This window comes from Lepisma saccharinum, chromosome 27 (assembly GCF_977018435.1).
Source record: "Lepisma saccharinum chromosome 27, izLepSacc3.1, whole genome shotgun sequence".
Lineage (NCBI taxonomy): Eukaryota > Metazoa > Arthropoda > Insecta > Zygentoma > Lepismatidae > Lepisma > Lepisma saccharinum.
The window spans coordinates 38,775,064-38,800,930 of record NC_139255.1 but is presented as its reverse complement, the minus strand read 5'-3'; the positions used below and the strand labels follow the sequence as shown (position 1 = coordinate 38,800,930).

General features: G+C 35.2%; 1 protein-coding gene across 8 annotated transcripts in view; it reads left to right on the top strand.

Annotated features, from left to right (window-relative positions):
- Hasp (Hig-anchoring scaffold protein) overlaps nucleotides 1–25,867 on the top strand; it is a 313,203-nt gene that overhangs the window by 254,462 nt on the left and 32,874 nt on the right. For 5 of the 8 annotated variants that reach the window (XM_083113343.1, XM_083113347.1, XM_083113341.1 and 2 more), the window contains 7 exons: nucleotides 137–334; nucleotides 9,665–9,853; nucleotides 12,287–12,499; nucleotides 13,111–13,134; nucleotides 19,453–19,627; nucleotides 22,665–22,679; nucleotides 25,027–25,142. In XM_083113343.1, coding sequence (XP_082969469.1) covers nucleotides 137–334; nucleotides 9,665–9,853; nucleotides 12,287–12,499; nucleotides 13,111–13,134; nucleotides 19,453–19,627; nucleotides 22,665–22,679; nucleotides 25,027–25,142 — 930 coding nt within the window. The remainder of the gene's footprint in view (nucleotides 1–136; nucleotides 335–9,664; nucleotides 9,854–12,286; nucleotides 12,500–13,110; nucleotides 13,135–19,452; nucleotides 19,628–22,664; nucleotides 22,680–25,026; nucleotides 25,143–25,867) is intronic. The other 3 variants (XM_083113345.1, XM_083113344.1, XM_083113346.1) reach the window with 2 other exon arrangements.

Here is a 25,867-nt window from a genome sequence, read left to right as displayed (position 1 = left end):
GAGTATTAGCTAAGAAAGCACGGCAAGTGACATATTTCAACCTTCTTACAATAAATACTGTATGGGAATGTTACTATTTGCAACAAGTAACTTTTCAATGACACTGAAGTTTTTTTGACATATTTAATTGTTTCAGGTCCTTGTGAGAGGATAGCCGAAGAACCCTACGTGATGGTGGATATAGAGAAAGTTGGTCGTAACCCCAACCAAACATACTCTCCTGGTACGGTAGTGAGGGTGTCATGTGGTAAGGGTTATGGACTCAACATTGGAAACAGAACAGCAAAATGCTTCAGGGGAAAATGGAAACCTAACAAACCTGAATGCATTATTTGTAAGCATTACATTATTTCCTTTGTTTACATTTTTTGCATATAGTGTGATCACCATATGATCTCAACTTTGTAAGAAACCTATTTATTTTAAACTCCTGATCACCCTATAAACAATATTACATCAACCTAACCTAACCTAACCTTATCTTATCTTATTAAGGATTCACTTGAATGTTTATATTCATAAACATTCATCAGTTAATACTCTTATCCATGTTGTATGACTTTGTAAATGGAAACTTTCATTTATCAAACTAAAAACCAAACTAAACTACATGACACAACAGCCCTATGAAGACCAGAGCCTGCCAAGTGGCTCCACATTGTAAACAAAATTTATAAATTAATTTTATTAAAAATTAAATGACACATCAATAAAAGAAGTATATTACTGTCCCCAAAACACTTACCTGCATAAGCTTTTACACCTATCTTTGCTTTAAAATATCTTTTATTATTCTGTAGTCTTCACTTTATCCATAATATTTATTAGCCTCCAAGTTCAATACACTACCTGATGTGCTATTTAGATGGATAGATATTAAGATGCCTGTTTAATTTATGCATCACTATAGGTGTTTAGTACTGGATAAATACACTTTTATTTTTCGATTTGGTGGCACTAAGAATTACCAGTGTGTTTAATTAGAATTGTTAATGTGTATTTTTTATTTATAAAAGAAGCAACTTTTCTTCACAGACCATCTAGTACTAATTCTACAGAATTGTGTCGGGCTGCAAGTGATTGTATACACATTTCAACAACAGCAATAAAATGTTTCAAAACTTTAATACTAAATGTATACATATGTCAACAAATGACATGTTGTGTTTGCCTTCTACTCGTATTACAACAGGTGCTCACAGTGGTCATCATTAAAATCCAGATACTTCTAATTTTGTCAAAATACTGCTCGAGCAATGTTGGCCAAACTATTCACTGGAATTGCTGCACATGACATTTCAATTTCTTCCAGAAGAACTGAAGCCATAGCTGGTTTTCTACAAATATATCACATTCTTCTGTTGCAAGCTCACATTCCACACATTGTCATCGTACTTTGCACATATTCTCAAATCTAATATATTACTTCAAAATGTTCTTGCACTCTTTAAACAACAATTTGCTTCTGTCATTTTGTTTGACTATCTTGTTGACTTCATATGTGACTCCAGCACTCATGTGATTAACCTTTTCCAGATGGGACTTAGAATATCAAGTTTTCCCCAAGAGAAAACTTCCTGTTTTTAAGAAAATCATAGAAAATATGTTGTTAAGTTTCTTATTATTTTACTATTTTTTCCTAAAATCTATAACACTTCCTCTTTCCACATATATATAATTTTTTTCACATTTATGTTTTTTTTTCTGTAACAAGTTTTTGAAAGCAAAAAAATATATACCATTGCATTTGTTACTGAAAACCTATTTTGAATAGGAAATATAAAATTATTTCATGAAAATAACATACAAATTTCTGTAAGGATAGAAAATATCACTAACTGTGAAATCTGAAGCGGAACCAGAATAAGAAATTTCTGATATAAATTATTAAATGCTGTTCTCAAGAGTATAAACAAAAGTACAACTTAATTCGACACGAGTACAAGTATATTTCATCAACCAAGAAAATGTGACATCTAGCAGTTGAAATTTGAAATAGGTGGTTAGAATATACACGCACAAGAGATATGGTGCAATTATAGCCCGTTGTTCATTCACAGTGGAATTTTATAGTGAACGATGGGCTATGCCCATTGTCTGTCTTATTGGACAGTAATTGGGAGCTCATCCACTCATCCAGAAAGGGTTAACGACATCTTTTAACCCTTTCATGCATGAATTTTGAAAAAAAATTCAAAAGTCGTTCAAAAAATTTATTTGTATAAAATTGGTCTTATAAACATCCCTGATAAACTTTGTTTTACATTTTGATGTATATAGGGCCTAAAAATTGAAAAAAAAGGGCGCTACCTCAAGTGAGGCTTACATGCATTGATACATATATTCTTAAGATATACTAACATTGAACATTTACAATTTTTCAGCGACTGTGGAAGTTTTCAAAACATTCTGGACACAAGTTTACATTACACCGTCCACACAAATATCGGGTTTTCCTCTTACATCTCTTGTCTTTGCATAATAGGGCAAATTTTCCATCACTCTTCTTTGGATAATGTGGTTTTCCATCATATCGAAGTGCATCTGGTACACATTGAAAAGCTCTCTTTGGCCGGTAGGTAACAGGGCTTGTGCTGCTAGGTCTTCCTCGTTTTTTCACATTTTCTCCTTGATAGATATAGGCAGTTGCAACCTGACTTTTAAATTCTAATAAATCCATGTCCTGTTTTCCACTTGCCTTCCAAAGTATCCATGAATTGACTATGGCGACATTCAGCATATGATGAAATATTCTCATATACCAACGCTTGTTCTTGATGTTGTGACTGTACAAGGCCACTAGAAAGTCCATCTTATCTACGCCACCCATATGTTTATTGTACATCTGTATAGCATATGGTCTAGATATGTCCATGTATTTCTTATCTGATTTACTGTATCTTTGTACAGTGTCCATTGGCTCCAATCCTGCGAATGAAGACACAACACGTACAACATTATTGTCGTGCCACTTTGTGACTGTTACATTCTCCGCTGAGGTTGCAACACATACATTACCACGTTCTCTTTTCTTCATTTCTTTATCTTCTTTCAGTTTTGTTTCTGCTCCCTCTAGTCTATTCGACCTGCAAGTTCCAATTACATAAATATCTTGTTCTTTTAGTTCCATCACCAAAGGCACTGAGGTAAAGAAATTGTCACAATAGACTTTGTGGTTTTTTCCCACAATATCATGGCACAGACGAATCACTACATCTCCTGCCACACCGAACTGAGAAGGCTGTCCTCTTCCACCACTCGAACATTGATATGGCTCAAAACAATACACATAACCTGACACACCTGCCCTAACCCATATTTTGAATCCCCATCGCTTCGGTTTTGATTTGATGTACTGCTTCAAGCCTGAACGACCTTTGAAAGGAATCATCATTTCGTCCACAGATTGAGATTCTTCAGGATCGGCAGCAGCATGAAAAGTTTCATGTAATTTTGTTAGAATTGGACGAATTTTGATAAGGCGGTCTGTGTTATTTTCAGGTATTGTTTCATTGTCAATGAAATGTAAAAACCTCCTGATGTCTTCGAAGCGATTTACAGACATGTGATCTGTAATAAGTGGCAAACGTAATCCTGAGCTGGTAGACCAATAACTTCTGATTCGTGGATACTTTACGTATGTCATAAGAAAGTTGATGCCCAGAAACTGTCTCAACTCATACAAAGTGAGCTTGAAATTCTCTTTCCCTTTTTGTGCTGCATATAAATTAGTTTGATACACAATATCATCCAAAAGCTCATCAGGAACAAGTTTGCAAAATAAATCATCAGGAGAGTTCCCATCAATGTTGACATTGTGTTGACCTTTGAATTGTGGAGGTTTGCTTGCAAAATCGTTATCCTTTCCTGCAAACCAAATAACACTACGTTTTTTGGGTGGCTTACGGTTGGTTTGTAGTACATCTGTGTCCATCTTTTGAACTTCACTCGAACTTGAACCAGCCTCCATGTCCATCCTTGGTACTGCACTTGCACTTGGACCAACCTCTGTGTTCTGGGATGTGGGTAAAACTGAAACCTCTTCTTGTGAGAATAAAGTTTCATCCTCGTCACTATCAGTTAACCCAGGTATATAATTCTCATCACCACTGTCATCTGATTCAAAATTGTCTTCTGAGGAGGATGGATAATCTAAGAAACGTTGAATTTCATCCTTGGATATCAATTTTCGAGCCATTGACGTTTCTGGAACAAGCGAAACACACAATCAATTTCTCATATTTCAGTTATACAGTAACCACATTGTCAAAGTATTTGATTTGGTGTTTAAGTCCACTTTATGCACAGTAAAGCTAATTGGGACTGGACCTACAGTTCGAAAGTGGGATTCGAACCACTGTGTCATGTGCCTCCACCGGGTATTGAACCCGGGACCCCTTGATTACAAGGCGACGACGCTACCACTTCGCCATCGGGGAGGCTCCATTGTCATAGTATGTTCCGTGACTTACTAAATATAGTTGAAGTGATATTTATATTCCTTTAGATCTGTAAATGTGCATAATGTACAAAATAGAGCAATGGTTTTTGCAAGTAAAAGTTTTAGTAAACTGAATTGCAAATGAAGCCTGAACTTTCATGGAAAAAAATTGACATCACACGAGGAAAAAAGAAAGGAGAAGATAAAGAGAACTAGTCAAAATATACCATCACAAAATATAATTGAAGAAAAGAAAAGAAGAATTTTTATACCCTTACTTAGCTATAAACATAATTCGATCTTTTCAGCCATTGGAAGAAGTTTCTACATTGCATTTGTAATGATTATGAATCATGCAAACAATGCATGCAGGCCTCATATGAGGCATCCTTTGTTTTACGAACATTTACCATTCTTGCATACTAACCTCACTTGAGTCTGCACGTGTTTTTTCAATTATTGTTTCAACTACTTCAGTTCAGTTTCTAAATTTTACATCTACGTATCGTCTATGAACCCAGAATATAAAATATATTTTTCTTACCTTTCGTACTGTGCTTTTCTTCACAAAAAAATAATAATTCTTGCTCCTTCAATGACTGGCGTCCTGTTTCATGCAATCTATGACGTCATCAGGTCTACTTTCTGGATCAAGCAGACTTAGCAGAGCCAGCCACCTATTGCTGGATTCACGAACTTCCTAAAACCTCACTCGATGCGTACATGCATTTGCAGTTGCAATTTAGTTTCATTTTTGCCACTAAAAAAAATAAAAAAATCACGACCTCATATGAGGGCGCTATGCATGAAAGGGTTAAGAGAACATCACACTACACACTGTTACTGTAATTCAACTTAACTTAGAAAGAAGTCCATAGGCAACATCTATTAAAATGTGGATACATTTTTTTTGTGCCCCTCTGTATAGACCATCCACACTACCAATTTACATATGATGGTAAAATTGGTTACAAAATCATAATGCAGAATTAAGCCAGTTGTACAGGTCATGTGGAAAAAATGCTTCTTGCACATTATTGGTTGTATTTTAGATCCTGTGCAAAGTAGCTTTTTAATTGAGTGTGATAATGATGTAGTTTTATTTGCTTGGAAATGTTAAAGTAGGTTGTAAGTGTAGATTTTGAGTTTGTTTACCATGGTATGGTGATACTTAAAAATACATTAATGCTAGATTCGCCTCTTGCTTGATACGAAATGAAAAATTGTTATTTATTTGTAGAGAATAATTTTACATCATCTGGATTAAATAAAGAGGCAGGTAACATTTACATGTGGTTGAAACTGTGGTTAAATATGAAGTAGTGCGAACAAGGTTGGCGGTAAAAATTCAGGCACCTTACAATGCATTATTTTAAATTTACTCCTGGTTTTAACACAATGTAAGTGCTGGAAAGATTCCATTGGGGTAATAATCAAGTAATATTTCAAGTTTTCAAGAGCAAATGACACTCTCACTGCATACTGAACCCTGAAGATTAGTATGCAATTAGCTCTGAAAGCTATCAATCTACAATAAAAACTTAAAAACTTCCTCAGAACTTACTTGGTCTGGACATGAGACTATCAATAGCTCCCAAAAGTTAAGAATCTATGGCATTTTCTGAGGATAAGTCTCATTAATTCTAAAAAGAATGGAACTTACTTCATCTGAAGATGAGTGCTCTTACTCTCAAATGTTTTGAATCTTCTCCAGAACTTATATCATTTGAAGATGAGAGAGTCATTAGCAGGGAACGGATTTATATATAGTAAAAATGTGCTAAATATTTAGTTATTTTCACCAAAATAACTACGAGAGCTACATAAAATATAATATGCTTACATTGACATTAATTATAAAACAAACCAAAATGGGTTTTCATTTTCTGTTTCCAATACAATGAACATTGTAAGCGTTTGAACATGCATTTTCTTCTGTTGTCTCCTAAGCAGTGGCGGCTCATACTACTTATTGTTAGGAGGGCTGCATTCATAATATATATATATATATATAAATATATATATATATATATATATATATATATATATATATATATATATATACACACACACACACACACACACACACACACACACACACACACACACCTTAACTATTTGAAGATGAACTCCATGCGGTGATCTTTCATTGAATTATTCATTTTTACTTGTATGATCTACCATTCAGAATACCAGATTATATGACTTACTGTCAGAAAACAAATAACTCTCTGAATCGATTCGAAAACTTAAACAATCACACACTTACTGACAAGCAAAACGAACACTTTACATGGCCGGCTACTGTTTCTCTTGGTAATCACATGTTCATGCACGGTGTCCACCGTCATTGTGAGAGGTTTCGATTTCTACCACTTGGCAGTGCCACAGTACATTGGACTGCATTAAATGCAGCCTGCTTTTTAGCATTACAAGGGCCTAGCAGGGAGGGAACTGGAAGCAGTGCTTACGTTATAGCTCACATGGAGATGTACTGGCAGTCCCCGAGGTGGAAGTGGCTTCATATACCAGTTTGCCTCTTGTCGTGCGCCAAGAGAATTTGAAAGCTCCACACACGGAACAGGATGCAGTATAACAGGGGAAGTATAAATATTTAATTTTTTCACTAATGGCAACAAAAGATTATTTGTTTTGGGGGGGCTGCAGTTCTGCAGCCCCCTTCATCGGCTGCCACTGCTCCTAAGGTGGATTTATATTGATTAAAACTGTGTTCAATATTGACAAAAAGGATCGGAGTGTATTTCAAATTTGTCAGTTATTCACAAGAAATTCGCCCAACTCTTTCGGTCACATGGGGACATGTAGTTATTGCTTGAATATGGAAAATATGCTGAGAAATGTTCTGAAATATGGAAATAATATGTAAAAATAATGGTAAAAAAAGGTAAAGTGTTCCCCTGTGCATAGCACCACGCCATGAAGGCGTATAGGGGGTGTGAGGGCAATGCCCCACACTTTCTTCATCCGGTCGTGAGTGGGGGTGATGTGATCAGCATCACGCCCCTGACCACCTTTACCCCCCAGGGTTTCCCCCAGGTACCCATGTTATTCGACGCTGGGTGGGCGCCGGGGCCGCTTTCACCGTTAGAAAAGTTCCCGGATTTGAACCGGCCAGGGATCGAACCCGGGACCTTGAGCATGGTAGTCAGACGCGTTACCGACTGAGCCACCGCGACCTCTAGAAAATATGTAAAAATAATGAAAATATGTAAAATATGAGGCAAAACCTAATATATGGAAAAATATGGAAAATAAAAATGGAATTTTTCGAGTCTACATACCATGATTCGCAAAGTTAATACAAAATATGACTGATTTCAGCTTCATACATAGAATATGTATTTACTATTTACATATAAATCCGTTCCCTTCTTATTAGGTTTCAAATGATTGGAAATTTCTCCAGAACTTAAGTGAAGAAATCATAAGCAGGAAAGTTTCAACTCGTACTTCATTGTAAGAACTAATTGCATGTTTCTTTTGCTCTAATGGCATACCATTCCTCATTACAAAACATTATATTTCAATGTGGACAGCCAAGGTAAAGTATATTATATATTTCTATGCAACTTATTAGCATGTAGCATAAATTATGCACTGAGATCTGTAAATGCAACATTAAAATGCTTGACTAGGCAAATCTAATGGTGATACCAGTCACCTTTCACCATATCCTTATGTAGCGCACTCCCTAAATCTATGAGTTTACTAGTATCATTGACTATAAAATGAATATAAAATCATTTAAAGAGCTGAATAGTAACAAACATGTTAAAGAGTTCAAATATTAACATGGTTAAATAAGTGAGGCGATACTGATACCAATGTGCCAGTATCCATAGCTTTGGTATCAGTTTGAATATAATCATTGATACTGAGTGAACATCTTGTATGGAGTCTGGATATTCTGGGAAATATTCAAATCCAGAATGTCCTTAATTCTGTACGAGTAAATAATAATTATTTTAATGCTCTGATTAACTCTTAAGAAACATTTTAAAGTAATATTCTACAGGGTCCAACACAAAGATCTGATGGTTTTATGTTCGCTAGTTCTTATGCTGCAGGCTAGATGGCATTATCAGTATGCTACTACTCTCACCATTTCAGTTACCATGGAGCTGTGTGTGGAATCCTATGCGTAGGGCGTTTACCGTGAACACATTTTTTAAACGTAATGAATCTGCAGTGAATACTCAGGAAAAGTTGCATGTACGACATCTTCACTGTGAGCAAGTGACAGTATATGTAAATTTGGGATCATTGACCTGGTTTTTTTCTAGGTAGACTGTCGTACTGTTACTGTCAATTCAGATTGCTGCATTTCGATGTTATGCAATATCCTGGCACCAGAACTATCCCAGATAGCATGTAAGTTAACTGCAAGTTAAATCGAGATTCGATTTAACTTGGAGTTAACTTACATGTTATCTGGGATGTAGATGTTGATTAGATTGGTGTGGTTTCAACAAAATGGAGCAACATCCCATACAGCAAGGACTTTAATTGCAGTTGTCACCAGCATATTTCCAGACCATATCATTTCCCACGGATCATGGCCACTGCTATTGCAACATCTCCCTACATGCAACTTCCTTTGGGGTACCTGAACAGAAAACCAGTTGCCAATCTGGAAGAGGTGATTTGTTGCAAAATTCACGCCATATTTCCCGAAATAATTCAACGAGCTCTGCAGAGCCTCACTGACAGGCTCATGAAGAGAATCTGCAAAGATGGTCATCATTTGGATACCGACATTTCTCCGACCTAAATATTGTGACAACTTCTCTTTCACTCCTGTAAATGACACAGATATCTGCATTCAAGGATGCAATACAATACTTTCTAGCAATTCACACAACTGGATAGTTATCTTCCCTTATCCGTCAGATCTTTTTGCCTGACCCTGTAGTATATTGGTATGGAATAGTTGCAATTTAATAATTACATTTTAACCATCCAAGCAACATAAAAGTATATGCAGAAATCAGTAAGACCATCAGTAAAAATCAGTAGATTTTAATTCCCTTAAAATTTAATTTTAAAGTTTTAATTCATTCCGTGCATCACCACTAGATCTGCAGAGTCAAGAACTTCATCTTTTGTCAAATTGGTGATTACACACACACAATCTTAAACACACTTTGCATTGTACTCATCCCTGTAAACACTGTTTGAAATTCTTTATTGTTCCAATTGCAGTGCCCTGTCAGTTGCCTACAACTGAGCATGGTATTTATAAGTTGAATGATAAAGAAGCACCAGAAGTAATTAAGAATGGAGAGGTTATTAATTTCAGCTGCGAGACAGGTTATAATGTCCAAGGAACTTCCAACGTAAGATGCTGGCATGGAGAATGGGACGTTACCCAATTACCCGAGTGCACACCAAGTAATGAGCTTTACATCTTAACCTTTTCTCTCTTTTAAATCTAATAGTAACAACTGCTGTTGGGTTGTACATAATGCTTAAAACAATGAAAACAAACTTATTTGCAGAAAATATTCTAAACCAAGACAGTGCTTAAAATTCTTACTGCAGAATGTTTGTGTATTACATACATGTCAGGAACCAACTGTGTTTCTCACTAGTTTTTTAAATAACTTAACTGAATCGATATTAAATCCAGAGCATAAATTGTTTTAAGTTAACTTTGATTTATAGATTGATTTGATTGATTGATTTGGTGTTTTAAGTCCACTTTATGCACAGTAAGGCTAATCGGGACTGAACCTACAATTTAAAGTGGGATCCAAACCACTGTGTACCTCCACCGGGTATCGAACCCGGGACTCCTTGATTACAAGGCAAAGACGAACTTTGATTTATAGAAATCAGAGTTGATTCACACAGTTGGAACTTAATTTGGCTTCAAACAATGCAAGTAATTAACAAATCATAACTGAGATTTTGTAGTGAGTGAATAATAAGTGATGCATACAATTACAAAAAATAACTATGCTTGTACGTATTTCATTATTTAACATCACTTTTCTACTCATTGTGGCTAATTGTGGTGATCATGATGAAGATTGATTAAAGAATATAGGGAAAGAAGAGTGAACATTGTTCACTCATCATTGTTCAAAAATGTTAATTTCTACCCATTTACAAAGATTTTTATGCATTGTGTACAAAGAATAAAATAATACACGTAACTAAATTAGGTATTAATATTATTGCCAAAACTGATTTACAGAGAGACCAGGGATTGAATTACAAAGCTGGAACTGAATTCATACTGATGCATTTGCATCACCATCATCATCATGAAGAAAATATGGTTCAATGAAAATAGTAATTTCTAACAAGCCTGTCTGCTAAGTTAATTTTTTAAAAAAACTTTTCATTTAACATGATAAATAATGTCAATATTTGTCTAATAACTATTCAGTTCCTTATCTAAAGAGAAGTAAGTTTACTGAAAAAATAAGACATAGATTAATATCCAAATTAAACTAAACTTTATATATTTTTTGTAAATGTAATAAAGTTAATACTCAAGAATTTATGAAAAATGTGTGTAATAAACTGTAGAACTGCATGTATCAATTAAGATACATAATATTTATATGATACAGAGGTTATATTGCATGAAAAATTTAGAATTTCAAAGTAAAACACTGGAAGTTTGTTGTTCTATTAGCAGTGGTATGCCCAGGTGGGGATGGGGTACAAACCCCTTTTGGCCAAGTTATGAAATTTTATGGCATGCTGCTGACTATTTGAGTTCTGTTAAATGGCAATGAATCATTCTATTAGTAAGTAAAAGGGTTATGGTAAATAATTACACAATAATAACAATGACACTTCAAAATATATCTGTAGTATACTTTTCTGAAAAGATCATTAGATACAGCTACAGCACAGTGGCAGCAATTGGGTGCCAAATGGGGGAGGGGTCTCAGTAGACAAGGCTTAGCATTAAGAGGCCACAGTGCATTGGCAAAAAATTGTGGGAAAAAGTGGGGAGGAAACAACTGCTCCCCCTTGTCGCTGCCACTGCTACTACATAAAGAGTTTTCTATGAAGAGAATGATAAGAATAATGTACTTATATTTAAAAAATAGTTAATATACTTGTATTGATTGATTGATTGTGTTTTAAGTCCACTTTATGTACAGTAAGGCTAATCGGGACTGGACCTACAGTTTAAAGTGGGATCTGAACCACTATGTGCCTCCACCGGGTATCGAATCTGGGACCTCTTGATTACAAGGCTACGATGCTACCACTGCGACATTGGGGAGGCACAATATACTTGGAGTAAAACCAACAACTATATATGTTTTTCTCAATTTACTTTCTATAGTACATTAGTTTTATTATGTTATCCTAAATCTAAATCAGTGGCTTGCCCAAGAGGGGTGGAGGATTATAACCCCCCTTTAGCCCAGAATTTCTAAAAAACATCAAAGGTAGGAAAAGATGGCAAAATGAGAGCTGACTACCAGAAAAAGTGTACTTAACCTCCGCTTTTCAAAAATCCTTGGCACACCACTGATCTAAATCATATTAACATTTATACTTCGCCTATAATGTTGTTCTACAGATATGTGATTTGATTTTTTGATTTTCATGTTTATTATTTTTCATCATTTTCTGCCACTTTTGGCTAAACGCAACGATCAGGATGAGTGATGATATTATGAAATTGATGAAGGGGCACTTACAAAGAACACCAATGTCCAGACTGGGATTCAAACCTGGACGTAGGCTACAAATATATGAAATGGGACATAAAAGTGAAAAAAAAAAAATCAAAATAACCCATGTGTATTAGGAATGAAACAAACAAAACAATATGTTACTCATTTTTTCCAGTGCCATGTGAATTACCCATGATAACCAATGGACAATACTTGTCTGGATATAGAGCAGGGCTCACAATTGCTCACGGATCATCTGTTCAGTTCCAATGTGATGAAAACTATACAAAGAGCACAACACAACCAATAGAGTGTATACTAGGTGAACTGAAACCACGTGTTCCTGCTTGCCGCCACCACACTACCCATGTGGTCACTGTCAACAAAGGTGTCTTTATTTCTTTATTATAAATAATTTATCACTACTATTTTAGGAGTAAGACAAACACAAAGGGTCCTTCTTATTATTAAAAAGTGAAAAAGGTAAACATTGTTACTTGTAGGAAAAATTAGATGCATGGCTTGATAAAAAAATATGTGTATTGAAATGTCGCCAATTAAAAATAAATAAAAATAACATATATGATTTTGTGACATTGAAGTATTCATATTTTTTTATACAATACGAGAAACTGTGATTTGTAGGAAATAAACTTTTACAACGTTGGGTAAGCATTAAGAAACAAATTGAGCTTGAGTCTTGTAATGGGTAGAACTTGAAGATTGAATTTTGAATGATTCAAAACTGTAATTGCTACATGCTAAAGTACCACCTTTTAAATTCCGTATTCCTATGAGAGAGGCAACTAATTTCGAAATAAGGAAAAAAACAATATTTGTTTCCTTTGAAGGAGAAAAAAATAAGTGCCCTTGTATAATTTGGCACACATGTGTCTATGTCTTGATAATATTTGTATAGTTTATACACAAATATTTTAAAAACATAATTATGAAAATTAATTTGAACATGGTGTTATATCTGTTTCTTTCCTCCATAAGCTGCACTGAGCAATATAACTACAGGTAAGCAATGCAAGAATTACTACTTATAGTAATTCTCAGTAGATATATATATATATATATATATATATATATATATATATATATATAGTTCAGAATTATATTATTTTCATATAATATCGGCATACATACAGCACAGAAATTGAAACAAAATGTTTCGAACATTCCATAAACGTCTTGGTTTGCATTATCAGGGCCCAGAGAATTCAGATGAGAAGATCAAATAAAAACGTGGGGACTGAAATATTAAATACGCAGGTAGTGAAAATATTAAGAAATCATAAATGCCAGATTCTATTTTGCAATGTTGTATATTCTAGATGAAAAGTTTCTTTTGTGATATTTTGTATAATTTAAACTGTGGGTGCCCTTGAGCCAATGTAGTATCATTATCGTTATCTTTAACCCGTAAGGATGAACGAGGTTACCCTTCACAGTACCTATCGAGTGAACTCTTCCGATTGTTGGGATCTTGAATCAGCTTTGAGACTTGGTTACTTCCATTTGCAGGGCCGTATAATGCACTGCCCAGGCAATTTTCACCCAACACGGTCATATGAAACAGTTTGGGGATTCAACATGTTCTTCTTTTCTCATTTTTATCAATTATTTGATGCAATAAAAATGTTCAAAATTAATAAAATTAGATTAACCAGTGAAGGTATTAATATTTACAATATTTAAAACAATTAAGATTCGTACTTGAGAAGTTTGCTTGTGGTATTTTTACCCAGCATGCACCCTTGCATCCTAGCAAAGAGCATGCTGGGTCAACATCTCTCTTGACTTTATTTCTGTTGTGGAATGGTTATGAACATCTTTGAATCCTTTTGTTCCTGATGATGCAGAACAGAAGTTTGTGAACACTGAAAACATTTTCTTGCAATTTTCATGCTGTTTACACTAAGATTATATATAATAATGCTATTTATGCCACTTGGTACTGTCGTATGTGTGACGCTTATTGCGTAAATAGTCTGTATGGTTTATAAGACCTTTGAAGTGTCAAGATGTAGGTAAAAACAGATTGTGTTTTGTCTTGTATAAATGGAGTTCATTATAGTTTGTTGAATGGAATTTTGTGATCAATTAAATATTGTTGAATTATGCGTGCATATCATTTATAATCTATTCGACACCTTGAGTGCGATCTGCGTGTGTTCCAAATACACAACAGATGTATTAAATGGCGACGAGAAAAATATTTAACAGCGTAGTACAGATTTAGGTGAGTTTTGTCTATGATTAATTGGATTTAATCGTTGCTGTAGGATCATGTCGTATGTGCCAGGATTTGACAAATATGATCCACATGAAGGAACCATTAACTCTTATTTTGAAAGATATGATAATTATTGCCGAGTTTTCAACATATCTGAGAAAGCAAAGTTCCTAGATTCATATCTGTAATTGGCGCCAAACCTTATGAAGTGCTACGCGAGTTGTTCTCTCCAATACTACCAGAGAAGAAATCGTTCAAAGAAATTTCTGATAGGCTCATTTCTTATTACAATCCAAGTAGTAATTTTATAGTGCAACACCTAAAGTTAAGAAAATGTAAGCAATTGGATGTGGAGAAGGTTGAAGATTTTACAAGAAGGCTCCGAAAGATAGGTGAAGCATGTGGATATGGTGAGTTTTTACCTATTGCATTGTTTGACACGTTTGTGAGTGGTTTAAGGTCTGACATTATTAGGAAGAAAATAATAGCAGAAGACATCATGGAATTCCAGAGAGCTTTTGAGTTAGCTAGACAAATGGAAAAGCTCGAGAGTGATATGAAGGATTATTACCGTGAAGTGAACTTAAAAGGCACAATGAATAATATTAAGTGCAAGGGCAATGACAGAAGATTTCATGAAGCGAATAACGTTTCACGTAAAAATGAGATTGATTCCAAATTTAGCAATCAGCAAAGTAATCTTCATGGTCAAGGTAATCATTCAAAATCATATGAATCAAAGTCCAAAGTGCAAGGGCATTATGAAGGAAGTTACTGTTCGTTCTGTGGGAAGAAAGGCCATAATTATTTGAAATGTTATAAAAGGATTAACATTGAACGTAGAAAATCCACAAATTATGAACTCAATAACAAATTTGTTGCTCATACAACTGAGTTAGAATCCGCACCTAACTCTGAAGCTAGTCCAACAAACACAGCTGCAAGTCAAGATTTATTTATTGCCACTATTTTTACGCATTCTAATGATGCACAAATGAACTTTAATAGTAAAGTTGATAAAGAAGAAATCATGGATCAGGCATCCAAACTTCAATCATCACAACATGTGATCAACGATTCTGAAAATGATATAAAAGTGTGTACAAGGGAACTAGATTCCAACATTAACCAGCGCACATATTTAATAGAAATTAATGTACATGGTCATGAAGCAAAGTTTGAGATTGACACTGGATCCTATGCATCTGTAGCTAGTAAAGATTTTTATCAAATGTTTCTGCAAAATATACAAATGTCTGAACCTAACTGTACATTGAAAGGTGCTGATAATAATGTGATACCTTTACTGGGAAAAGTTAATGTGAATGTTGCGTGGAGAAATCAGTTCTATCGTCTAGATTTGTACATAATCAACTGTCGTTTAGAATATCCGCTTTTAGGAAGAAGTTGGATTCAAATTATGATACCCAAGTTACATTGTGAGTTGACTGAGTTTTGTGCAAGGGGAACTTGTTCTCCGCAGTCTGATATTATTGCACACAATGTCACAGGAAATAATGCAATGAACTCTGATGTTCGTAATTTCATGCATATATTAAATAAATGTGACAGTTGTATAAAAACTAATGATATTCAAGGGATCGTTGATATTCTAAAGGAAGAATTTCATTCTACATTTGATGGCGATTTAAGATTGCCTATAAAGGATTTTAGAGCTGATATTCCATTAAAACCTGACGCAACTCCAATTTTTAAGAGATTTTACAATGTACCTTATGGAATTAAAGATAAAGTAAAATCAGAATTGGATAAATTGGTAGAAAATGGCATTTATGAAAAAGTCAATACTAGTGAATGGGCCAGTCCGATGGTTGTCATTAAAAAGAAAAACGGAGATTTACGCATTTGTTGCGATCTAAAAAGTACATTGAACAAATATGTAGAAAATGCTTCTTATCCCCTACCACTGTTAGAGGATATTTTCCAGAAAGTTAGAGGAAATGCCGTATTTGTTAGTTTGGATTTACAAAAAGCTTATTGGCAAATAGCTTTGAGTGAAAAAGCAAAAAGGTTGCTTGTAATGAACACACCATGGGGATTATTACAACACACAAGATTACCGTTTGGAGTTAAAATTTCGTCTCAAATATTTCAGAGAGTAATTGAACAGATATTACAAGGTCTGCATTATGTAATTCCATATCAAGACGATATTCTAATTTGTGGATCTGGACTGAATGAAACGGTTAGCAGATGTATTGAGGTCATGCACAGGTTAACACAATATAACGTGAAGGTTAATTTGGAAAAGTGCAAGTTCTTTAAATCATCCATTCAATACTTAGGATATGAACTTTCTGCGGAAGGAATTAAACCTTGCCAGTGCAAGATTGAAGCATTGCTTAATTGTCCACGTCCGCATGACGTGAAGGAACTGAAGTCGTTTTTGGGAGGCATTAATTTTTTTCGAAGGTGCATTCCAAATATGGCTATACTTATTCCAGCCTTGTACAATTTATTAAAGAAGAATGTGCAATGGAATTGGAGTGATGACTGTGAAAGTCAGTACAAAAAGGTTAAAGAAGCACTGCAGTCATCCGAAACTTTAACTCCGTTTGATCCTAGCAAGGATACAGTAATCATATGTGACGCTTCGAGCTATGGACTAGGAGCTGAGATGTGCCATAGAATTAATGGTGAATTGAAAACAATAGAGTGTGCATCTACTACTCTTTCGCAACATGAAATGGCTTATCCTCATCATGAAAAGGAAGCTCTTTCAATTATATTTGCCGTGAAGAGATTTAGAAAATATATTTATGGAAAGCAATTTCAAATATGGACTGATTCACTACCCGCCAAACAACTACTTCAATATGGAAAGGCTATACCCATTATGGCTTCATCCAGGATTCAACGTTGGTGTTTGTTCTTGGCTAATTATGAATATGAAATTGTGTACAAGAAGAATGTTGAAGTAGCGGATCTGTTGTCGAGGTTGCCATTGCAAGGGGAAACAGTTGATATCGACGGGATTCAGTTTGTAAATGCAATCAAGCTCACGGATCGTCTGAAAGATGTCTTCCGAACTTTGCAAGAACAAGATGTGATGTTGAAACAGGTCAAAAGGTACGTTATGAAAGGCTGGCCAGAGTCTAAGATTAAGGATCCAAATATAGATGCAAGTGAACTCGAAGCGTTGAGAAGAAGAAGAAATGAACTACAATGTGAAGATGATATATTGCTGTGGAGTGACAGAGTTATTGTACCTAATTCAATGAGGCAGCAAGTCTTAGAGAAAGCTCATGAGAATCACGATGGCATAGTTAAAATGAAGTTACTATTGCGTGAAAGATATTGGTGGCCTGGTATAGACAAATGCGTTGAAGATCACGTAAATTCGTGCAACGTTTGTAATGCTGTAAAACCCGACACCAAAAAGAAAGAATACAATGATTGGAAGGAAGTAACTAAGCCGTGGGAGAGAGCACACATGGATTTCTTCTATTTTCAAGGAAAAGTGTTGCTTCTCGTAGTTGACGCATTTACTAAATGGCCAGTATGTGAAGTTGTATCTTCTACATCATTCAGGGATGTAAAAGGATTTATGTCGAGACTAAGTTCAATGTATAATCAGCCATACACCTTAGTTACGGATAATGGTCCTCCCTTCCAATCTGCAGAATTCAAGAAATATTGTGAAGATCAAGGGATTGCTTTGATGCATTCACCAGCTTATCATCCGGCTAGTAATGGACAAGCTGAGAGACACGTACAAATTATAAAAAGTGCTCTGAGATGTAAATTGTACGAAACTAGAAGAGATGACAAGCATTTTGATTTAAATAATGCTTTGCTGGATATGCTACATAGTATCCGAATGGCTCCAAACACTGTTAATTTGAAATCTCCTGCTGAAATGATGTATGCATTTGAGCCGAGACCAAAAGATGATATAGGTCGGTTGCAGGATATTCCTGATAAAAGCAAACGCGAGGATACCAGTGGAGGTGTCAAAGTTTGGGTGAAACTTGCCAACCGAGATTCCAGTGGTGCATCCTATGTTCAAGGTGAAGTTGTCCGGAGAGCAGGGACATATACTTGGTATATTAAAGTTGGTAAAGATGTTAAGTTAGTGCATGGGAACCAGATAAAATGGAGAAATGTGAGAGAAAATGATATAGGAAATCATCATGATAGTGATGAAACAGGCGATAAGAATAATGACGCATCTTCAGAAGTCCACGAAGGAAGATATTTAGATGCGAATGATACGTTTAAGGATTACGAGAGAGGAGACAATCATGAAGTGGTGGAAGAAGCTGCAAGAGGTAACATAAATTTAGATAGACGTGAAGCAGCAGAGTCAAGAGTAAGGAGAAGTCAGAGGCAAAGAAAACCACCTGACAGATTGGATTTGAGTGATTATGGTTAAAAGAAGTAAAGACATAAAACCAAAATTTTGCTAATGCAAAATTTCATCGACGCGGGGGAATGTCGTATGTGTGACGCTTATTGCGTAAATAGTCTGTATGGTTTATAAGACCTTTGAAGTGTCAAGATGTAGGTAAAAACAGATTGTGTTTTGTCTTGTATAAATGGAGTTCATTATAGTTTGTTGAATGGAATTTTGTGATCAATTAAATATTGTTGAATTATGCGTGCATATCATTTATAATCTATTCGACACCTTGAGTGCGATCTGCGTGTGTTCCAAATACACAACAGGTACTATAGTGCATTTGAAACACCTCAGAATCTATGTAGGAATATCAACTATTATCTTTCATAATTTTGTTTTAAATGAAAACTATATTATCACAGTGGAATCTCCATTTTACACTCCACAGAGGTCCAAGTTGACAAACTTAAAATGCGAGGAAATGTAAAATCCATAACAATTTTAGAACATTCTGCTCCATTAGGTTTATGAAGAATGAATATATAATGAAGGAAAATGTAAAATCCAGGAACAAAACTGGATTTCCATTTATGATTAAAGCATGAAAACTTGTATTTTTTCTTTTACGTCATGTTTAAATTTTTCCTTTTCTTTGAATTATTTACTGTTTGGTACTGTAAATAACAAACGTTGTGTGATCTATTTCCATCTGTTTCATTCTTATCCACTTTACTAGATGGCAGTAATGAAGCAGACACAGAATTCAAAGGAGGAAGTGACATCACAAATGAAGGGGACATTGGGGCAATCATCTTCCCCGCAGGATTCCGTCGAGCATGTGGACCACCAGCAAGGGTCCAAGGTTCACTCATATACAAGGATGGAGAGCCAGTGAAAGATGGTGAGCGAAGGTATGTGCTTTCTCAATGTCTTAAATTAGAAATGCTTTATAATTATGAAGATATTGCATCAAAATTATGAATATAGGTGATTGAATTAATTAGTACATGCAGTAATATTCTCTAGTTTCTACTCTTTTACTGTTGAAAACATAATAATACATTCTGTGAAATGCCTGTCCATCATGTTGAACCCATGTATTGATAATATATATTAACTTAGAATACTCCAATTTTATGGGCACATAGAGCCATCTCTTAAGAACTGAAAGGAATAATTCTACCCTTCATAAAAAAAAAAATCAAAAAAATCTGAAGTGGTGCAAGTTTTCAATGTTAATTGCACTTTGCTAACCATGTGCCTACAGGAATCCCAGGAATGTCAAAGATGGCATCTAGGAGTATGTTTCACTATTTGTGCTACCTTGTGGAAGCAGAAATGGAAGAATTACTAACTATAAATGATTTTGATCAATTATTTAGTTCCAACAGTGAAGATCGATTAAGTGATTGATTTGATTTATTTTACTTCACTTCTTTTCTGCCACTTCTGGCTAATCACAAAGATGAGGATGAGTGATGATATGATGAACTTGATGAAGATGAAGGGACATTCACAAAGAACACCCATGCCAGGCCAGGATTTGAACCTGGGACCTCTGGCATCGTAGTGCACTGTGCTAGCCACTCTGCCACAGAGGTCAGCAACAGTGATGATTCAGATGATGCTGATGTACAAATGTGGCAACTTAATGGATACCTCCATAAACGTACTCATTTAATGTGTTTTAATTGATTTTACGTAAGAAAAGGTCATTTTCAAGCCATCGAGATATTGCTTGATCTTCACACATCATCTAAGGTAAGACTTATATTAAATTAAACTCAATTAATAATTGCAAAATTTATTCAGCACGGAGCATTGTCACAGGAATATATCTTCAGCAGTGAAAGGGTTAATATAATATTTTTGCTGAAAATTTTACCAATCAATATTATATTGAGTGCACAATATCACCATTTTAATAGGTCTAATAAATCTAAAGGTATAATTCATGCAGCCTGCTTTTGTGTAAAATTTCTAACTACACAGTTTATTTTCAAATGTAAAAACAACCATTGATGGACACAAAAGAAGAAGAATGGATATTTCAAGGTCTGCATGTAATGTTCGCCACCTCACTTGTACTGTACATAATTTTCCTCTTTAGGCTAATCGCAACAATGAGAATGAATGATAATTGGATGATACTGATTAAAGGACACACATACACACAAAGAATCGCCCATGTCCATGCCAGGATTTGAACCTGGGACCACTGGTGGCAAGGTTGTTAGTCAACCATTGAATATGCTCAATCACAAGTATGATGAAATAGGTTATACTTTTGGTAAAAAGCTTCAGTAAACTGTGAATCAGTGACTGACATTTTCAAAGAAAGACAATTTTGTCACACAATTTTATCACTGAAATGAGCTCACAAGATATTTGGATTTAGGAATGGTATTTCTTGGTATTGGATATTGAATTAAATTCAGTGCCCTGTGGTATCTTTGATAAGGACATGTCCTGATACATCAGTATTTGTATCAGTTTGTTTCTAAAACAGTCATAGTAACCAATCTTACGACGTATGGAAAGACTCTCCTGGGTTAACAATAAGGTGCATTCATGGAGTGAACACGTTAACCCAAGATAACTTTTCCATTGTTGCAGAAGCTGGAGGGTACTGTTTTTCACCTCCTAGCACTTTCAGGAGTAATTTTTGGAGGGAATTGAAGTACAATTATAATTAATTCCACCTTGGAACAGACCAGGAATATGTTATGCCAATTTTAGGATTAGCGTGAGGATGCTGAAAGCAAGCGGTGAGAGGGATCCAGAAGGCAATGATGTTGCATTTGTCCTCTCCCCCCTCTCTGTTAAACTTGTTTAGCGACAGTTGCAGAAACTTGCTGTCTGCCGGGATATACATGTTGCAATAAGTCAGCCCAGTATAGCATTGCAACAACTTTGTCAGTTATAAGAAGACACATCCCACCATTGCTTCCAATGTAGTGTAAGCAGCAATGTGTAGTATTTAATTTGTTTCACTCTGGCAACTTGAGATAGTGCAATGCAATAGCACCAAGCTAAAGAAACGGCATAAATCCATTTTGTATCAAAGTGCTGTGAACAACACTAGTGGGGGGGGGGCAAGAATGATGCCCTCTCCACAGACAAAAGTATTAGCAGATTATCAGATGACAATGACGTCATCTTCCAACATTATTTTCCATACTTAAATCATCACTGTATACCTATACAAACTGCATTTCTTAACAATGGTTTTGGTGTTAATAAAACGTTTGTATCTTGAAAATCAACGACGCTACACTTATTCCAAAAACATGCATTCTTTTTTGCGCCATCCTGTATTTCGTGAGCCCCCTCAAAAATATTCTTACCCCTCTCTCACCTCACTTTTTTTCTGGCACAGTCACTGGTAAGGAGAGAAAATTCTATAACCATACCACCATTTATAGCATGTCACTGAGCTGTGTGCAAGTCATGGGTTAAAATCTCAGGAATACCCACTTCATTATTCCTTTATCATCACTCCTCAATTCCCATTGTTAAAGCTAATCTAACAAAATAAATATGTGATAAACAAACTTAATTCACAACTAATCATAGGGTTTGAGTTTGTAAGTAAGTCTACTTTATGCACAGATAAGTTCATTGGAACTGGGCCTACAGTTTAAAAGTGGGATCCGAACCACTGTGTTCTAAAAACCTGTATCGAACCTGGGACCCCTTGATTACAAGGTGACGATGCTACCACTGCGCCATCACACTTCGAACTAACTAAAGATAGGGGAAAGTGGGGGAAGGGCTTGTTGAGGCTTTCTATACTTGAAAATTAAATTAAATTTACTTTTATATCTGATATAATTATTGGTTCCTACTTATCATGACACACACACATATATGTGTTACAGATAATACATACTAATACCATTACTAAATAAATTAGATAAAAATCTTTTTATTTCTTGTGGGCTCAAGGGGACCCCCTTCCTTGTGAGTATTAACTTCCTGTTTCAATACCTTCTAAGTGTTAGTTTGTTAAGGTCCTTTTATTAGATGTATATCACGCAAACTTATATAAATTCAAGATTTTTGTTTCTTGGAATAATATTACATACATACAATTTAATTAGTAACACCCTACCTGTGTATGTGATAAAATACAACTGCACACAGTACATAGAAACAACATATAAAGATTTAGTATTTCATTTATATTTGTAAGATTATGTTTATCTCATCACACCATGCGAGATAGTATCCTACCTTGAATCAATATATGAGGGTTATCCAGAAATCAGCCTCCAGTGAGCTGATAAAACAAAACAAAAGGGAAAAGTGAACACATGCATTTGTTACTTACATATCTATTCTACTTCCCAACATAATCATCAAGCAAATTGAGACACATCGATGCCCTCTTCAGTATTTGCAACTGGAAGCATAGGGTGGTATTCATAGGGGAATGTGTCTGCTACAGACAAAACTTCACAAGTGAAGGGTGTGTGGGAAAATGGTGTTGCAAATTTCTAAATGTGTGAACTGACATGAATGTTATAAGGTTATTAAACGAGGAAGTCTTTAGTGGTAAGAATCAACAATTTGATTGAACAGCACCATTGTTTTGTTTCATCAGCCTTCCTACAGTCCAGATCTTGCACTGAGTCATTTTCATTTTGTTACCAAAGATGAAAGTGTTCTAAGAGCACAGCATTTCAAGGACAATGAGAAGCTGGTGAGCGTCATTCAAAGGTGGATGAATCCCACCCTAAGTAACCACAAACCTTGGGCTAACCACAGGTTTTACGTGGGAAAGGTTGGTTCTACATTGGTTGGCAAATTGGTTGGTCTTACGTTGGGCCAACACTTACCCAACCATGAAAAAGTGAGTCAAAATCAGTTTTAAAACTACTTTCTCCTGTTAAGACAACTTTGAAGAGTGTGCTGTAAATGCTAGTGTGTAAAATAAATGATGTGTGATAGTGTTTCTGTCCAAACATTTCAGTCAAAGCACATACTGAAAATATAATATCTTGTTAATGAAAGTAGAAGCTATTCTTAGCTTGTAGTCACCCACCAGTCGTTTGTCAGCTGCCATAGATGAAAATATCTCTGTGCTGGAAATTGCTTATGGTTTGTTTGTTTAGCTGTAGGAGAACAAGAACATTCTTACAGGTATTCTTGTGAAAGTGGTTCCATTATCTACATAATTAAAATAAACAATGTTATGTGCAGTAAACACTAGAAAGTGTTTTGTGCTATCACTTGAAGGTACCTTGAAAACAATGATACCATATTAATGAGAAAGTGCCACTTATTTATTTATTTTTTACAGAAAGAAATTGCAATAAGTTTATATTAGGCACCAATTATGTATATCATAACACAAACCTATCTATACTTGAATTTTCAGTATGTTGGCCCAAAGTAAAAACCACATGTTGGGCCAACATTGGAACCATAGCCAAAATTACCATTGCCCAACTGTATGTTCTTGCATTTGGCCAAACACTTTTGGTTACTTGGGACGTACTTAAATGAAGAAAGTATGTGAAAGTTTGTGCATCAATATGACAAGTGCCTGAATTCAACTGATGATTACGTTGAGAAGTAGTGTAGATATGTAAAAAATAAATGTACAGTATATACCAACTTTTCCCCTTGTTTTATTTCACCCTCACTGGAAATTGATTTCGAGATAACAATCAAAAATACACACATACATACGTTAATGGTCAATAATTATAAAATACTGTGTTGTATTGTGAATGTTTATACTACATATAAGGTCCCAAATAATCTCAGTACATGCATTTAAAATGTTTGAGTGATGAATTAAGGAAATGTTAGTGTTAAATTAGTAAGTAAATGTATAAAGGATGTAATTTTATTTATCTTTTCTGTCATAAAAGACAATTTCTAATTTGGAAGTCAATTACAATGAAATATGATCAAAGAAGTACATTCTAAAATGACTGATATGTGTTACGAAATAACCTGGACTGGCCAATGGAAAACTTAAGTGACATATGTCAATAGGTGAAAAATTACAAAAATTACAAAATAATTGTCCAGTGACTATTAAAATTATTATTCTATGTAAAAATATTTTCATGTTGTTGATATAATATAATGTCAACATGCAATTCATTGACTTAGTTGCCTATTCCTTAGTTCATGTCTCTCTGTTAACTTTTCCTGCATCAGAATGTACATACATGGATGTTGTGTTGTGTCAAATGTTTATACAATATATATATTCAGCATAAAATTCTTATATTTGGAAGTATGGATAGGTATTAAATCTTTCTAATTTTTACCATCACTAATTTTATCCTAGCTTCCCTGATGGAACAGAAGTTACATTTAACTGCATAGCAAGCATCATGGGAGAAAAAGCAACATGGAGGATCATATGCGAAGATGGAAGCTGGGTGGGTCGGTCCCTTAACTGTGGTAAGTGAATACTTTCTTACATAGTGTGTACTACAGCACTGCATGGGACCACTTTCGTTCACTAGTACTCCTTGAAGTCTCCCACCTTTGAGCATGCTATGCTTAAAGTTATATACAGGGTGTCATTTTAATGGCGCCCATGGACCACAGATTCGTATAGAGGGCATGAAAACAAACAACTTTTCTCAGTAACATTTTTCTCGTTGGTGCATCGATTCGACGCTACAGGCGTTCAAAAAAGACCCTTTTGCCGCCTGGATGCTGGCAACCCAACACAACATTTCATCGTATCTCTGATGTCATTTCCTGCTGCGAAACAGCACACGGCAGGGTTGCAAGGAACACACAAATTTTGTGAAAATTGACAAACTACCAACCACATGATTAGGTGTAAAACGAAGCGAGAAACGCGTCCATTAGACCGAACATCATAGCCAACCAGCCAGAAGATCAGAAGTCATCTCAGGGGAAGGGGGAAGTGAACCAACAGTATGAGAAATGGTAACAACGTATTCAAAATGAAGTGTCAATATCGGATTTTGTCTTAGCCTACATGTCAAATATCAACAACAACAATACATTTTATTGGACTTGTAGCTGTTTACGCCAAGCTACATGTCAAATATTTACAAATCTCGTTGCAAGGTTGATATCTACAGGTTTGTGTCCAGATGCCTTGTGGTACTTTTGTGCTGATAACGGAAGTATCCGAGGTTCACATTGTT